The sequence below is a fragment of the Mustelus asterias genome, chromosome 1, assembly GCF_964213995.1.
Source record: "Mustelus asterias chromosome 1, sMusAst1.hap1.1, whole genome shotgun sequence".
NCBI classification, from domain to species: Eukaryota; Metazoa; Chordata; class Chondrichthyes; order Carcharhiniformes; family Triakidae; genus Mustelus; species Mustelus asterias.
Genome location: NC_135801.1, coordinates 2,146,583 through 2,164,860, shown reverse-complemented (window position 1 = coordinate 2,164,860; position 18,278 = coordinate 2,146,583). Strand labels below are relative to the sequence as shown.

General features: G+C 46.7%; 1 protein-coding gene across 4 annotated transcripts in view; it reads left to right on the top strand.

Annotated features, from left to right (window-relative positions):
• Positions 1-18,278, top strand: part of LOC144487037 (B-cell scaffold protein with ankyrin repeats-like) — a 244,024-nt gene that overhangs the window by 186,974 nt on the left and 38,772 nt on the right. For all 4 annotated transcript variants that reach the window (XM_078205325.1, XM_078205242.1, XM_078205185.1 and 1 more), the window contains exons 9-10: positions 4,233-4,356; positions 16,935-17,144. In XM_078205325.1, the coding sequence (XP_078061451.1) occupies positions 4,233-4,356; positions 16,935-17,144 (334 nt within the window). The remainder of the gene's footprint in view (positions 1-4,232; positions 4,357-16,934; positions 17,145-18,278) is intronic.

Here is an 18,278-nt window from a genome sequence, read left to right as displayed (position 1 = left end):
GCCGTAGCTTCTCCGCTCCGGGGAAGTACTGGACAACGAAGGGTACTCTGTCCACTGTGTCCCGTGTTTGTCTTCTGAGGAGGTCGGTGCGGTTTTTCGCTGTGGCGCGTCGGAACTGTTGATCAATGAGTCTAGCGCCATATCCTGTTCTTATGAGGGCATCTTTCAGCGTCTGGAGGTGTCTGTTGCGATCCTCCTCATCCGAGCAGATCCTGTGTATACGGAGGGCTTGTCCGTAGGGGATGGCTTCTTTAACGTGTTTAGGGTGGAAGCTGGAGAAGTGGAGCATCGTGAGGTTATCCGTGGGCTTGCGGTACAGTGAGGTGCTGAGGTGACCGTCCTTAATGGAGATGCGCGTGTCCAAGAATGCAACCGATTCCGGAGAGTAGTCTATGGTGAGCCTGATGGTGGGATGGAACTTGTTGATGTCATCATAGAGTTGTTTCAGTGATTGTTCACCATGAGTCCAAAGGAAGAAAATGTCATCGATGTATCTAGTGTATAGCACCGGTTGAAGGTCCCGTGCGGTGAAGAAGTCTTGTTCGAACCTGTGCATGAAGATGTTGGCATATTGAGGTGCAAATTTGGTCCCCATGGCTGTTCCGTGTGTCTGGATGAAGAACTGGTTGTTGAAGGTGAAGATATTGTGGTCCAGGATGAAGCGGATGAGATGTAAAATTGCATCTGGAAACTGGCAGTTGTTGGCGCTGAGCACTGAGGCCGTTGCAGCAATGCCATCGTCATGGGGGATGCTGGTGTAGAGTGCTGAGACATCCATTGTGACGAGGAGCGCTCCTGGTTCAACTGCTCCATGTGTGCCGAGTTTCTGTAGGAAGTCCGTCGTGTCGCGACAAAAGCTGGGGGTTCTTTGTACAATGGGTTTCAGGATGCCCGCGACATAGCCGGAGAGGTTCTCGCACAGGGTCCCATTGCCCGATACGATGGGACGGCCGGGTGTGTTTGCCTTGTGTATCTTCGGGAGGCAGTAGAGATCTCCAACGCGGGGAGTACGTGGGATGAGAGCACGGAGGGTGTTCTGAAGGTCCGGATCAAAGGTCTTGATCAGAGTGTTGAGTTGACGGGTGTGTTCTTTGGTCGGATCTGCAGGTAACTGTCTGTAGTGTTCCTCGTTGTTGAGTTGTCGGTACACTTCTTTGCAGTAATCCGTTCTGTTCAGTATGACGATGGCCCCTCCTTTGTCTGCTGGTTTGATGACAATGTTGCGGTTGGTCTTGAGAGCGTGGATGGCGTTACGTTGTGCTTGGGTGATGTTCGGGGCTGTCTTGTGAGTGCGGCTGATGAATTTGGTGTTGACGCACCTCCTGACGGCTTGGGCATACATGTCAAGTCGAGGGCAGCGGCCTTCCGGAGGAGTCCAATTCGACTCTTTCCTCTTCGGATGCACTGCGGATCTCTCTGTCGGCTGTTCCAGTTCATTGGCTGTCTCATTGTGTTCGTTGTTGGCCTCTTGGGGTTTGTGGAAGAACTCCCTCAGCCTCATTCGCCTGATGAATTCCTCTGTGTCTGCTGCGAGACTGATGGGGTCTATTTTGGTGGTGGGGCAAAAATTAAGCCCTCGGCTGAGAACTTCGATTTCATCTGGTTGAAGTGTGTAGTCGGACAAGTTGACAATGGACTTCCCTGCAGTGGGACTGTTTCCTACTGTGGTACCGGGGGAGGCTTGGTTGCTGCTGGTGGTGATGCCGAGTTTCTCAAGTTTCCTGTTCTTGGTGTGCATGTAGATGGTGTAGTTCCTTTGTCTCGTCTGCTTGGCAGAGTTTCGCAGCTGGTCTGCGTCCTGAGCGCAAGTTGAGAATATGGATTCGATCTTGGTTTCCAGGCTGCGGCGTTTGCTGTAGAGTTGGTGTATGAGGTGGTTGAGGAGGGTGAGAGAGGTGCGACGGCAAAGTCTCTCAGCGTAGTCTGTGTTATAGGTTGACCTGAGTGGGTTCGTGATCTGTAGTCCTTTCGGTATCTTGTCTGCTTTCTTGCATCTTTGTAGAAACTTGATGTCTGTGTCGATATGCGCGATCTTCTTGGCGATCCTCTCCACTTGGACAATACACATCTTTTTAGCCTGTCTTGATGCTCTCTCCACTCCCATTGTTTTGTTTCTTAAAGACTGGATTAGTTGTAAGTATTCGCATTCCAACCATTATTCATGTAAATTGAGTCTGTGTCTTATAAGTTCTGTTTGTGAACAGAATTCCCACTCACCTGAAGAAGGGGCTCAGAGCCTCGAAAGCTTGTGTGGCTTTTGCTACCAAATAAACCTGTTGGACTTTAACCTGGTGTTGTTAAACTTCTTACTGTGTTTACCCCAGTCCAACGCCGGCATCTCCACATCACTTCTTCGAAATAGTCATAGGATCTTTATTGTCTGCCTGAGGGAGCAGATGAGCTTCAGTTAACATCCATTCTAAAAGATGGCACCTATGGCGCTGCAGCCCTCCCTCAGTACTGCACTGAAATGTGTGCTCAAGTCTCGAAGCAGGACTTCATAGAATCCATAGAATCCCTACAGTGCTGAAGGCGGCCATTCGGCCCATCAAATCTGCACCAACAACAGTCCCACCCAGCCACTATCCCATAACCCCACATATTTACCCTGTTAATCCCTCTAACCTACATATCCCGGGACACTAAGGGGCAATTTAGCATGGTCAACGCACCTAATCCGCACGTCTTTGGGCTGTGGGAGGAAACCGGATTACCCAAAGGAAACCCACGCAGACACGGGAAGAACATGCAAACTCAGCACAGTGACCCAAGCCAGGAATCGAACCAGGGTCCCTGGAGCTGTGAGGCAGCAGTGCTAATCATTGGGCCACTGTGCCGCCCCAGTAGGCTGGGTTCAGACTTGAACCCAGCCTGCTGACTCAGAGGTGAGATTCTACCCACGAACCTTGGCTATTTGTAAGAAAAATGTAGCATCTATTGCACCCTTCAACATTGTGAAGTACATCACAATTCCAACATCTAATACAGTATGTCAACTCAAAATTATCCAGTAGCCTATCCGTTTATAGATATGGCAACAATACAAAAACAATCTTAAATTTCCTCAAGATATTGGTTCGGCTCCTGTTGGAATATTGTGATTAGAATGTTTTGTGAGTAACAATAAGGGATGAACATTAAAACCATAGTCTCAATTAAGGATTCACTTGAGTGCTACCAGGAATGAAAGGTTATAATTAGGAAGAAAAGACAAAATAAATTAGGGCTAATCTTGTAGAATGGGAAAAATTTAAGAAAATAGTTTTTCCACAGGTTGATAAATTACAAATCAGGCGGGTTAGAAAGAGGAATAAGTTGCTTATACATAGCATCTGTCAAACCACTGGACATCCCTTAGCATATGACAGCTAATGAATTATTTTTGAAGTACTGTCAAACTTGTTAACCAATTTTCAGGGCCTCAATAAATGATGCTTCCAATTATGTGAGCTACAAGCTCCTGTAAACTTGAAAAATGCTGTAAAGCAAGACTTAGAATAAAGTCACATATCTAGGTTATCGGAGAAAAGCTGAATGAAGAATGCTGACTCGTTGCTGTTTAGAAACCTATTAACTGTAAATATGTTTCCAGGTTATGGTTATCTTGAATATTTAGAGATAGATTCAAGTCATGCTGGCCTATAAAATGGCAAAGTGAATATTGACAGCGGAGTCAATCAATGAATGGGAGGCAGGATGGGATTTACAGCAGGATTCACAACAAACAGAGTCTAATTTAAACAATCAGCAGAGTCTATTTAAAAAGAGTCTTCATGAACAAAACTCATGACCAAAACCACTCAAAGTCTCGATAAAAACAGATAATTTTTGCAACAAAATGCAATGACGGAGGATGGTTACATAATACAAATTATGTTGTAAAATTAATCCCAGTCCTTGTGTCCAGGCATGATTGGCAGGGGCAATTTCCCAATCATCTCCATTCTGGTTGGGACTTGTGGTGACATTATACACAGTTAATAGGTACTTATGCTTGTTCTGTTTTGTTGGAAATATATGAAAGTGCTGAAATTGTTGTTTTATATTCAGAGGAAGGCAAACCTAGTTGTACCTGATCAAGTTCCCAGCAACTATCTTGTACATTCTTCACCTGAGAAATTCCAATTTCTATGATATTATTACAAATAAAAATTTTCAATGTAACATTTGGAAAAACTCATTGTAAATTAATTACACCTTTAGAAACAATCCTTCTGTTTGCTCCTAAACAGGTGTCAGCCAAGAGACACCAGTGGATGGAAACTTGCCTGGGTGACTATGGTATTCATCAGCCTGTGGAAGAAGAAAAAGAGGAAAATATCTATGAAATGATGGCACAGTGCTCTGTGAAAAGCCGTAAGTACCATCAAAACATTATTTATTCTTTCATGACATGAGGATGTCACTGGCTAGGCCAATATTTACTGCTCTTGAGAAGATGGTGGTGAGCTGCCTTCTTGAACGACTGTCGTCCATGTGGTGTAGGGACATCCACAGTGGTTTTAGGGAGGGAATTCCAGGATTTTGACCCGGCGACGTTAAAGGAATAACGATATATTTGCAAGCCAGGATCTGTGTGATTTAAAGGGGAACTTGCAGCTGCTGATATTCCAGTGTATCTGCTGCCCTTGTCCTTCTACGTGGGAGAGACCACATGTGTTGCCTTAGGAGCATAGGTGAGTTTCTGCAGTGCATCTTGTAAATGATACACACTGCTGCCACTGTGCTTTGTTGATGGAGTGGCCGGTGGTAGATGGGTGCCTGGTATGGAGGGCATTAGCTATGAGGAGAGGTTGGAGAAACTTGGTTTGTTCTCACTAGAGGTTGAGGGGAGACCTGATAGAAGTCTACAAGATTATGAGAGGCATGGACAGAGTGGACAGTCAGAAGCTTTTTCCCAGGGTTGAAGAGTCAATTACTAGGGGGAATAGGTTTAAGGTGCGAGGGGCAAGGTTTAAAGAAGATGTACGAGGCAGATGTTTTACACAGAGAGTAGTGGGAGCCTGGAACTCGTTGCCGGGGAGGTAGTGGAAGCGGATACGGGAGCGACTTTTAAGGGGCGTCTTGACAAGTACATGAATAGGATGGGAATAGAGGGATATGGACCCCAGAAGGGTAGGGGGTTTTAGTTAAGTCGGGCAGTATGGTCGGTGCAGGCTTGGAGGTCCGAAGGGCCTGTTCCTGTGCTGTAATTTTCTTTGTTCTTTGTTCATTCATGTGGTTGCTTTATCCTGAATGGTTTTGAGCTTCTTGAGTGTTGCTGGAGCTGCACACATGAGAGTATCCCCATGACCAAATGTGGCAGGACTGCAGAGCTTAGATCTGATCCATTGGTTAGGGATCGCTTAGCTCTGTCTGTTGCATGCTGCTTCTGTTGTTTGACATGCGAGTAGTCCTGTGTTGTAGTTTCACCAGGTGAGACCTCATTTTTAGATATGCCTGGTGCTGCTCTTGGCATGCCCTCCTGCACTCTTCATTGAATCAGGGCTGATCCCCTGGTTTGATGGTGATGCTAGAGTGGGGGATATGCTGGGCCATGATTGTGGTTCAGTACAATTCCACAGCTGCTGATGGCCCACAGCGCAGATGCCCAGTTTTGAGTTGATGCATCTGTTCGAAGTCTATCCCATTTAGCACGGTGGTAATACCACACAACACGATGGAGGGTATCCTCAATGTGAAAATAGGACTTTGCCTCCGCAAGGTGGTGGTCACTCCTACCGATACTGTCGTGGACAGATGCATCTGTGACAATTAGATTGTTGAGGGCTATAACAGAACTGTAATGGAACAATGGGTGATTTTTAAGATAGATTTTTCAGGTACAAGAGTGACACATAAGGGAGCCAATAACACAGCTTCTTGGATTATGAGGAAGATAGAGATTACAAAGAAACAAAAAAGGAAAGTTATGATGCATGTGAGGTAAATTCTTGAAGTGAAAACTAAGTCAAGTACAAGAGGTTGAGAGGGGATTTAAGGAGTAAAATAAGACTGGCAAAGAGAAAGAGTGAGAATAGAATGACAGTCAACATAAAAGGAAACCCGAAAATCTTCTACTAGTATGTAAGTAAGCAAATAGTAGAGGTGGAATGGATCCTATTAGGAACAAAGAGGGTGATATATGTTTAGAGGCACAGACAAGGCTAGAATACTTAATGAGTTATTAGTATCAGTATTTATTAAGGTGGAAGAATCTGAAGAGATTGATTGAATTGGAGATAGTAATTTAATTTATTCTTTCAGGGGTATGTAGGCATCGCTGACAAGGCCAGCATTTGTTGCCCATCCCTACTTGCTCTGGAACTGAGTGTCTTGCTCAGCCATTTCAGAGGGCAGTTAAGAGTCAACCACATTAATGTGGATCTGGAATCACATGTAGGCCAGACCGGTTACGAATGGCATATTTCCTTCCCAAAAGGACATGAGTGAACCAAGTAGGTTTTTACAACAATCGATGGTAGTTTCATGGTCACCATCACTGAGATTAGCTTCGATTCCAGATTTTATTAATTAATTGAATCTAAATTCTACCAGATGCCATGGCAGATTTGAACCTGTGGTCCCAAAGCATTAGTCTGAGTCTCTGGAATACTCTGACATTATCACGATGCCACTGTCTTCCCAAATGGTCCCCAGAAAGTGGAGGCAATAGATAGTATGAAAATTGAAAGGGAGGCAGGTACTGGAAAGGTTGGTTGTACTTAGGCCAGATATGTCACCTGGTCCAGATGGCTTTTACCCCAGGCTGCTGAAGGAAATGATTGTAGACAGTGGAAGAGCTTACTTCTTGTACTTGTTCCACATCCAATGGCTGATCTGTATTTTAACTCCATTTACCCACCTTGGGTTCCATAAAGTAAAATTGCTGAACAAAAATCTGTCAATCTCAGTTTCAGCATTTTTAATTGAACCCCCCAGCTTCAGTAACCTTTTTGGGGAGAGAGTTCTAAATTGCCACTCCCCTTTGTGTGAGGAAGTGCTTCCTGACATCACCCCTGAGTGGTCTGGCTTCCATTTTAAGGTTCTGCACCCTGGTTCTGGACCCCCCAACCCCCACCCCCCCGCCAAACTCCCAGAGGAAATAGTTCCTCTTTTTATCTATGAAATTTTTCAATTGTCTCAAACATCTGTTAGATTTACCTCTTAACACCTTTTACTCGAAGAAATACAAACCTAGAGATGCAACCTGTGCTGAGAATTAAACCATTGTAACTTTGGTTATTCTGGTGAATCTGTGCTTCCAATGTGAATTGGAATGGCTGCTGGCTGCTCTATAGTCTCATTTTTGCAGCAAAGTTTTGAAGTTTGGATTGCAGAGGAAGAGACAGAGTCAGAAGCTGAACCGCCTAAAACAGAGGAATTAGGAATTAAGGAGGTCGCAGCAAGGTCAGATATTGTCCAGGATTGAACTGTGAGACCAGTTTGTCCTGGAAGTGGCCCGTGAGACAGTTGGCTTAACATCTGTCATAGGGAAATTGTTAGAAGCTATTATTAATGATATTACAGGAGGCACTTGGATACATTCAAGATAACCATTCAAGAGGTAGTGGAAGCAGAGTTTGAATATTTTTAAAGCAGAGATAAATAGATTCATGGTAAACAAGAGTGATGAAAGGTTATGGGGGGATCGGCAAGAATGTGGGGTTGAGGTCACAATCAAATCAGCCATGATCTTATTAAATGGTGGAGCAGGCTCAAGGGGCCGAGTGGCCTCCTCCTGCTCCTAATTTGTATGTTCGAATGAAAAATCATTCATTAATATTTGATCAAATTATAGTGATACAACATCTGTAATAACCATTAATTGCTTTAATTCAAATGTGCAATACTTCACAATGCTCTGCTCATCTTTGGAGGCAGATATTCCATCAAAAGTCAAAGTGATAGAATCACTATACAGTACATAGAAAGAAACCATATAGTTCATTGTGCCTGTGCTAACTCGCCATGAGAGAAATTGCACTTGTGACTTTACACACAATACTTTCTGAATGGGTCTGAGCCAACTCAATTCAAGAAACAACTGAATGCACTGGATACTGCAAAGGCTATGGGCCCTGACAATATTCCGGCAATAGTCCTGAAGACTTGTGCTCCAGAACTTGTCGTACCCTGGTCAAGCTGTTCCAGTACAGCTACAACACTGGCATCAACCTGGCAATGTAGAAAATTGCCCAGGAATGTTCTGTACACAGGAACAGGACAAATCCAACCTTTCCAATTACTGCCCCATCAGTCTATTCTCAATAGAAAGGGTCATTGACAGTGCAATCAGCAGCACTTGTCAGCAATAACCTGCCAACCCATTTGACTGAGCATTTGACTGAGTGTGGCATCAAGGAGCTCCAGCAAAACCAGAGTCAATGGGAATCGGGGAAAAATCCTCCACTGGTTGGAGTCACACCCGGCACAAAGGAAGATGGCTGTGGTGGTTAGAAGTCCATTATCTCAGCTCCAGGACATCGCTGCAAGAGTTCCTCAGGGGAGTGTCCAAGGCCCAAACCATCTTCAGCTGCTTCATCAATGACCTTCCTTCCTTCATAAGGTCAGAAGTGGGGCTGTTCACTGATGATTGCACAATGTTCAGCACCACTTGTGACTCCTCAGATACTGAAGCAGTCCATGTCCAAATGCAGCAAGACCTGGACACTATCCAGGCTTGGGCTGACAAGTGGAAAGTAACATTCACACCACACAAGTGCCAGGCACTGACCATCTCTATTAAGAGAGAACCTAACTATCTCCCTTTGATGGCGATTTACCTTCACTGAATTCCACCATCATCAACATCCTGGAGTTAACCGTTGATCAGAAATTTAATTGAACCAGTTAAAGATCTACCAGAGCAAGCCAGAGGCTGGGAATCCTGCAGAGAGTAACCCACTTCCTGACTCCCTAAACCTTGTCCACCATCTACAAGACACAAGTCAGGAGTGTGATGGAATACGCTCCACTTGCCTGGATAAGTGTAGCTCCAACAACACTAAAGAAACTCAACACCATCCAGGACAAAGCAGTCCACTTGATTGGCACCCCATCCACCACCTTCAACATTCACTCCGTCTACGACAGTGGCAGCCCGTGTTTACCAAGATGCAGGAACTCACCAGGCTCCTTCGACAGCACCTTCCAAATCCATGACCTCTGCCACCTAGAAGGACAAGAGCACCAGATATCTTGGAACACCACAAGTTCCCCTCCAAGCCACACATCATCCTGACTTGGAAATATATCGACGTTCCTTCACTGTTGCTGGGTGAAAATCCTGGAATTCTTTCTCTAACGGCACTGTGGGTGTACCTACACCTCAGGGACTGCAACGGTTCAAGAATGTGGCTCATTACAAGCTTCTCAAGGGCAACTAGGGATGGGCAATAAATGCTGGTCTAGCCAGCGATGCCCACATCCTGTGAAAAAATACAATGGTGAGTTGCTGTTCCAGATAACCATCAGGAAAGACCGAAGAGACTGAGACTCTTTTCTCGAGGAATGAGAAGGCTGAGGGATAACCTGTTATAGGTCTATAAATTTATGAATTTATTCAGAAGATAGTTAGTTGTGTGCACATAGGTTGTCTTGTTACTAACTTCATAACAATGGTTTCTGTTCAAAATTACTCAGTTAGCAATAAAGTCCTGAGGTTGTGACAAGTGCTGAAGAATTATAATGCTTTGTTTTTATTGGGGATTTCGACTATAAAGAGTACTCCTTTGGGTAATATTTCAGACAGATTATTCTTGTGTTTTTTTCAGTAGTGACAGCTGGTTTTCACCCTTACCCATCAATGCAGGGAGAGTGTGGAATGGTGACAAGGGTGCATTGATGTCCGGGGTAGCGGAGCTATTGACCTTTCCACAGCTTCTTTGTTAATGCTTCCATTAAAAATGTAGCTGTGTATTTAGTCAGTCAGGAATATTGTCCAACTGCTCATTGTTATATAAAGCTGCTGGAATTTAAAAAACTCCATCAGCAGGCAATAGGATTATTTTTTCCAAAATTAAAATATTTATTTGGCTGCATTCCAAAAGCTGCCAGAACATTTTACTCTGCTTCTCACAGTTGTTTTATGTTAAAATGTTATCAGATTTGGGAGACAGCTAAGTCAGACCCTCAGCATGCTGCTAGCTGAAGCGTTGGTGCCATAAATCCTGCACCTAGTGCCTCATCATTGATGCAGGTGTTGATGCCAAATGGATGCTGGACTCATCCAGAGGGAAACTCAGGAACCACAACTCACAGCTCATCTACTCCACCTTGTGGTCAATCGAAACAGACAGACTAATCACATCAAAAAGGAAAACAAACTATAAAAGTATCAACAGGGAGGAAATAAGAACATAGGAACAGGAGTAGGCCAGTCAACCCTTCTACTCTGTCCCACCATTCAGTGAGATCATGGCTGATCTGTGACCTAACTCCATATACCTGCCTTTGGCCCATATCCCTTAATGCCTTTGCTTAAAAAATTACCTCTCTCAGATTTAAAGTTAGCAACTTTTTTTTAAATACTTTTCCAATTCAATCAAATCAAATCCAATTCAGAATCTCAACAAGTTGAGACATTTCAGATCCAGGCTGACAAGACAGGGCGAGCGACCAAACCACCCTGTCCTGGGCCTGATCTACATGAGCCAAGCTGATTGGAGAAGGGGGAGGTTCCTCCTCCAAGACTTGAGCTCATTTGCATCTTAGCCAAAAGGCCGAGATGCCGCTTTTAAAAATTGCTTCATATGAAACATATGAAGCCTCAGCGTAACCTAATGACCTCGACCAAGTGCGGCCGACCATGGGCTGCCGTCCATACACTTGATCTTAGCCAAAAGGCCGAGAAGCGATTCTCGAGGTGTAGGGAGGGAATTCCAGAGCTTTTCCCCAAGCAGCTGAAGGGACAGCTGCCAACGCTGGAATGATTAAAATCAGATAAAAGCAAATTACTGCGAATGCTGGAGTCTGAAATCAAAAGAGAAAATGTTTTTTCCTGACCCTGACCTTCCGATTGCTGCCATTTTAACATACGATCCTGCTCCCATGCCCACATGTCTGTCCTTGGCCTGCTGCAATGTTCCAGTGAAGCTCAACGCAAACTGGAGGAACAGCATCTTCCAGTCTCAACATCAAATTCAACAACTTCAGATGATTAGTTCTACCCCACCTCGACCCCCTTTGTTTTCATTTTATTTAATTTTTAACTGTTGTCTACCTTTTATTTCTTTATTGTCTTTCTTTATTTTTATTTCCCCCCATTCTTCCTCCTATTTTATCCCTGATGCCCTATCAATCAAGCAAAGACTAGTTTGTATGCAAGAACAAATAGGCTTTTATTCGCAAAGACTTGGACCATACTGTTGAACTGGTCCTGAGACTGAGGCAGGGGGGTTGGGAGCAGTCACCTTTATACCTGGACCAGTGGGGGGAGGAGTCTCAGGCAGGGCCGGCAGGGGCATGCCCAGGCATGTCTCACACACACGCATGCAATAGCTTAACAGTGGTTTACCACATTCACCCCCTGCTTTTAAAAAAGAGTCCGGCAGGGGTGAGGTGGGTGGAACGATATTTACAGATTTACAAATTTACAAATTCAGTCTCTCTGGGGGCTTGATCTGCCGCTGCGACCGCTGTAGTGCCGGTTGTGGTGTCGGTTCCGGTGGCCGCGGTGTTGGTTCAGGCGCCAGGCCGTAGTCGCTCAAGTCGTCTGTAGTCCCTTCCGATTGTCGGGTGCGTGGTGGCGGCTCCTGGGGCTCAGGCGTGCTATATACGGGGGTTGGGGATGTGGGGTTGTGGGTCATCGTGGTCCCTGGGGCACCTGCGGGTGCCAGGTCTCGAATGGAGACCGTGTCCTCCCGCCCGTCATGGTACGCCACAGAGGCGTATTGGGGGTTGGCGTGGAGGAGCTCGACCCTTTCGACCAGGGAGCCCGACTTATGGGTCCTCACGTGCTTCCGGAACAGGACAGGGCCTGGGGACGTCAGCCACGATGGTAGTGAGGTCCCCGAGGAGGACTTCCTGGGGAAAACAAACATTTTTTCATGAGGGGTAGCATTGGTAGCTGTGCAAAGGAGTGATCTAATCGAGTGTAGTGCATCAGGGAGGACCTCTTGCCAGCGGGTGACTGGAAGACCTTTAGACCTCAGAGCTAGTAAAACGGCCTTCCAGACTGTCGCGTTCTCCCTCTCTACCTGTCCGTTCCCCCTGGGGTTGTAGCTGGTGGTCCTACTCAAGGCTATGCCTTTGGAGAGGAGGTACTGTCGCAGCTCATCACTCATAAAGGAGGATCCCCGGTCGCTATGGAGATAGCTAGGGAAACCGAACAGGGTGAAGAGGCTGTGCAGGGCCCTGACGACCGTGGCCGAGGTCATATCCGGGCAGGGAATAGCGAAGGGGAAACGTGAATATTCGTCAATGACGTTGAGGAAGTATATGTTGCGGTCAGAAGAGGGGAGGGGGCCTTTGAAGTCGACGCTTAGGTGTTCGAAAGAGCGGGTGGCCTTTATGAGGTGTGCTCTGTCTGGCCAATAGAAGTGCGGCTTGCACTCTGCGCAGACCTGGCAGTGTCTGGTTATAGACCTGACTTCCTCAATGGAGTAGGCAGGTTACGGGCTTTAATGAAGTGAAAAAACCTGGTAACCCCCGGGTGGCAGAGGTCGTTGTGGAGAGTCTGCAATTGGTCTATTTGTGCGCTGGCACATATTCCCCGGGACAGGGCGTCTGGGGGCTCATTGAGCTTCCCGGGCCGGTATAAGATGTCGTAATTGTAGGTGGAAAGCTCAATTCTCCACCTCAATATTTTATCATTTTTGATCTTGCCCCGCTGCGTGTTGTTAAACATGAACACAACTGACCGTTGGTCCGTGAGTAGGGTGAATTGTTTACCAGCTAAGTAGTGGCGCCAGTGCCGTACAGCTTCCACTATGGCTTGGGCCTCCTTCTCGACAGAGGAGTGTCAAATTTCAGGGCCTTGGAGGATTTGTGAGAAGAAGACCACGGGTCTGCCCGCCTGGTTAAGGGTGGCGGCTAGGGCGAAGTCAGACGCATCGCTCTCCACCTGGAATGGGATGGATTCGTCTACAGCGTGCATTGTGACCTTCGCGATGTCTGCTTTGATGCGGTCGAAGGCCAGGCGGGCCTCTGCCGTCAGGGGAAAAGAGGTGGATTTGATGAGCGGACGGGCTTTATCCGCATAATTGGGGACCCACTGGGCGTAATACGAGAAGAAGCCCAGGCATCTCCTCAGTGCTTTGAGGCTGGTGGGGAGGGGAAGTTCCAGGAGGGGAAGTTCCAGGAGGGGAAGTTCCAGGAGGGGACGCATGCGGTCGGGATCGGGACCGATGACCCCGTTTTCCATAACACAACCAGGGATGGTGAGGCGGTGTGTGCGGAATACGCACTTCTCCTTATTATAGGCCAGATTTAGGAGTGTGGCGGTGTGGAGGAATTTGTGGAGGTTGGCGTCATGGTCCTGCTGATCATGGCCGCAGATGGTGACGTTATCCAGGTACGGGAAGGTGGCCCGCAGCCCGTTCTGGTCTACCATTTGGTCCATCTCATGCTGGAAAACCAAGACCCCATTGGTGACGCCGAAGGGGACCCTAAGGAAGTGATAGAGGCGGCCATCCGCCTCAAAGGCAGTATATTGGCGGTCTTCCGGGCGGATAGGGAGCTGGTGGTATGCAGATTTTAAGTTGATGGTGGAGAACACCCGATATTGCGCAATCTGATTAACCATGTCAGATATGCGGGGGAGGGGGTACGCGTCCAGCTGCGTGTAGCGGTTAATGGTCTGACTGTAGTCAATAACCATGCGATGTTTCTTCCTAGTCTTAACAACTACTACTTGGGCTCTCCAGGGGCTGGTACTGGCCTCAATGATTCCCTCCCCTCGGAGCCGTTGTACTTCGGACCTGATAAAAGCCCTGTCTCCAGCACTGTACCGTCTACTCTCGGTGGCGATGGGCTTGCAATCGGGGGTGAGATTTTCAAACAGTGGGGGGGGGGGGGGCGACTTTAAGGGTCGAGAGGCTGCAGGTGGTGCGCGGTGGGCGATCTAAGAACTGGTGATTGCAAACAGAGAGTGGGGGAAAAGTCCCATTATACTCCATGGTGACGCTCTTAAGGTGACACAGGAAATCTAGCCCCAGGAGTACGGCAGCGCAGAGTTGTGGCAGCACGAGGAGCCTGAAGTTTTTGTACACTGTGCCCCATACGGTCAGGGTCACCACGCAGTACCCGAGGACATCCACCGAGTGGGACTTTGAAGCCATGGAGATCGTTTGCTTCACTGGCAGTACTGAAAGGGCGTAGCGACTCACTGTGTTAGGGTGAATAAAGCTCTCCGTACTCCCACAGTCAAATAAACAGTTTGTAGTGCGACCGTTTACCTCGATGTCCATCATGGACTGGCGAGTTGGTGAGGCCTGGATTGGTCCAGGGTAACCGAAGCCACCGTTGGATTTTGCAACGCGGCTGACGGCCTCCAAGATGGTGGCCCGCACGGCTCACACGCGGCTGAAGGCGTCCAAGATGGCGGCCCGCACGGCTCACACGCGGCTACCGGCGCCCAAGATGGCGGCCCTCGCGGGTCGCACACGGCGCTACTGGGCTTGGAGGTCGACTTCGCCCTGCATACCTTCGTGTAATGGCCCTTCTATCCACACCCGGAGCAGATCGCATCCTTCGACGGGCAGCGTTGTCGGGGGTGCTTCCCCAGGCCGCAGAAGTAGCACTTCAGGCCTCCAGAGACTGCTGCAGCGGTCGGATCATTGGTGGGACGTGGTGTGGCGTAGGCCTGCAGCCCTCCCGAGTACAGAGGTGGCGGCGACCGCGGCGTCCACGATGCGCCCCCGTGGTCGGAGGTGTAGGCCTCGAGATTACGGAAGGCCACCTCTAACTAGTCGGCAAGCGCTACAGTCTTTTGTAGATCCAGCCCACCCTGTTCCAGCAGTCGTTGTCGGATATTGTTTGACCTGATACCCATGACATAGGCATCTCTGATTAAGTCCTCAGTGTTTTGGGCGGCTGTTACAGCCTTGCAGTTGCCAAGTGCTCGCAACGCATGCAGGAATTGGTCACCCGATTCTCCTGGCTGTTGTCTGCGAGTAGCCAGAAGATGTCTGGCGTAGATTACATTAGTCTGTTTGTTGTACTGTCCTTTTAAAAGTTCGATCGCATCCTCGTAAGTTTCAGCGTCTCTAATCATCGAGAATACTTGATTGCTTACCCGGGCGTGGAGCACGTGTAGCTAGTTGGTTTCAGTCCGGGTGACGGAGGCGGAGGTGGTGAGGAAAGCTTCGAAACATCGCAGCCAGTGATCGAAGCTGTTAGAGGCTCCTACGGCTTGAGGATCCAATTCTAATCTATCCGGTTTTAGTATCTGCTCCATCCCAAAACTCTTTGCGAATAAAATTGATGCACTATCAATCAAGCAAAGACTAGTTTCTATGCAAGAACAAATAGGCTTTTATTCGCAAAGACTTGGAGCGCACCCATGCTGTTGAACTGGTCCCGAGACTGAAGCAGGGTGGTTGGGAGCAGTCACCTTTATACCTGGACCAGTGGGGGGAGGAGTCTCAGGCAGGGCCAGCAGGGTCATGCCCAGGCATGTCTCACACACACACAGGCAATAGCTTAACAGTGGTTTACCACAATCCCCCTTTTCTTACCTTTGCTCCCTCTTTGCTTCCCTTTTCCCCTTTTTTCTCAATTTTACTTCTCTCCTACCCATCTCCCCTTCCCCCCACATCTTCATCTGTCACAGTTTACCCTCTGATTTCAGCTTCTCTGCCGTTTGGCCTTTCACGCCTTCTATTCTCTCTGTGGGCTGCCATTAGCAGCCTTTCCCCTGGTTTTTGTGGCTATGACTCATCTTTCATTCCCTCATCCTGCAGTACAAATATCTCCCACTTTCTATGCCTCTTAGCTTTGACAAAGGGTCATCTGGACTCGAAACGTCAGCTCTTTTCTCTCCTTACAGATGCTGCCAGACCTGCTGAGATTTTCCAGCATTTTCTCAATTAAAATCAGAGATGCTCGAGAGGCCAGAATTGAGGTTTATTAGAAATTTCTGAATGGAGGAACAGAAGTTGGACTGAATGACCTTCCTCATGTAGACTTACCGTGTAACTATGTAACTGTTCATTTATTTTAGACAACAAAACAGTTAGTGAACCGACTTTTAGACTCATAATTTTTCAGTTCCTAAGATCGATTACATCGTCAATGTAAGAAAGTCGGATTTGATCGACGAAATGTTATAATTCTTTATAAAACATTGGTCACAATGGATCTTCTGCACGTGGGTAACTATATTCAAATATCACTCTTAGTTCTTGCAGTATTACAAAGTTATATTTTTGTGAGAATGAATGGTTTACTAATTGGTTTTAAACAGACCAAAAATTCTCCACCATTAGTCCCACACCAGCCTGTTAGTGTTCCATGAATTAGAATTATAGAATCACAGAATTATTTAGCATGTCCAATATGTGCTTGCTCCTTAAAAGACTATCCAATTAGTGCTGTACCCCCTGCTCTTTCCCAGTAGCCTTGCAGTATTTATCCAATTCCCTTCTGAAAGTTATGCTTCCACCACCCTTTCAGCCAGTTCTTTCCAGATGTGTAAAAAAATGTTTCTTCATGTTAGCTCTGGTTCTTCTGCCAATCGCTGTCCCCTGGTTAACAACCCTCCAGCCACTGAAACAGGTTCTCCACATCTACTCTATCCAAACCCTTCATGAGTTTAAACAAATCTGGCTAATTTCAGCAAACTCTCCGAAAGTAGGTGAATCCAGAGGGAAATGGGTCCACAGCAATATTCAGTCCTCTGGCCCACAACCCCTGTCAGTGGAAGCCAGTGTGGGGTTAGGCTTTGTGGATTTATATCCTGATATCTTTAAGATCCTAAATAGGAATGAAACTATTTCCAACTGTTTTAACAGCTAAAGAATGTTCGGATATGGCAGAGAATGAGAAGATGAAGGATGAGGAGGATCCATACACTTTGACAATGGATGATGAAGACCTTTATGATTTAATTTTACCAGAAGACAAAAAGGAAAACACAGCCAATGTTGTAAAGAGACCACCAGCTCCTGTTCCTCGGCCCACCACTCTGCAATGTACGGACAATACCCCCTTTATAGCTCAAGGTATGTCATTCACTGTAGTACTAGTTGTTTATGCTGCAGCAGTGTTGGATTTTACTGGTGCCTGGATGGGATGTTATAATGTGATGAAGCATGAGCTTGTCTCTTTATTAGGAGTATTCATCCTCTCCTGCAGGTCAAGTCAATGGGAATGAAATGCTTCCTCCACAAGAGATGACCAGAGGGAAGGCTGACCATCCAGTAGAGTGAGGGAAAGCCCCTGTGATTCAACTGGCTACTAACCAGCTGGAATGTAGGCCCCAAGATCACTGGTTGGGCCTCAGATGGAGGATTCTGTCCAGTTCTGGGCACCACACTTTAGAGAGGATGTGAAGGCTTTGGGGAGGGTGCAGAGGAGATACTGGGGGTGAGGGACTTCAGGTATGTGGAGAATCATAGAGTCTTAGAGGTTTACAGCATGGAAACAGGCCCTTCAGCCCAACTTGTCCATGCTGCCCTTTTTTTTAAACCCCTAAGCTAATCTCAATTGCCCACATTTGGCCCATATCCCTCTATACCCATCTTATCCATGTAACTATCTATAGAGTCACAGAGGTTTACAGCATGAAAACAGGCTGAGATTGGAGAAACTGAGATCAATTTCCTCAGAGCAGGGACATTAAGGAGAAATATAACAGAGGTGTTGAAAACCATGAAGGATTTTGATGGAGTAGATAGGGAGAAACTGTTTGCACTGGCAGGAGGATCAGTAACCAGACAAAAATTTAAGGTAACTGGTAACAGAACCACAGAGAGGGGGGAGATTAGGAGAACTTTTCTTTTTACACAGCGAGTTGTTGTGATTGGAAGGCTCTGCCTGAAAGGACAGTTGAAGCAGATTCAATAGAAATTTTCAACTGGAATTGTATAAATACTTATAAAGAAAAGATGACAGGGCGATGGGGGAAGAGCAGAAGTGGGACTCAGTGGATTCTTTCCAAGAACCAGCACAGGTACAATTGAAAGAATGATCTCCTCTGGGCTGTGAGATTCTCTGATTTGAAAAGATGGAATATGAAAGGATTCAGGGAATTGGAATAATGTTGGCAGTTTTAACTCAAAAGCCAGCATGTCGTTGATAGGCTGAATGGCCTCCAATTGAATTGTAATTTCTATGTATACAAATAAGGTTTTTGC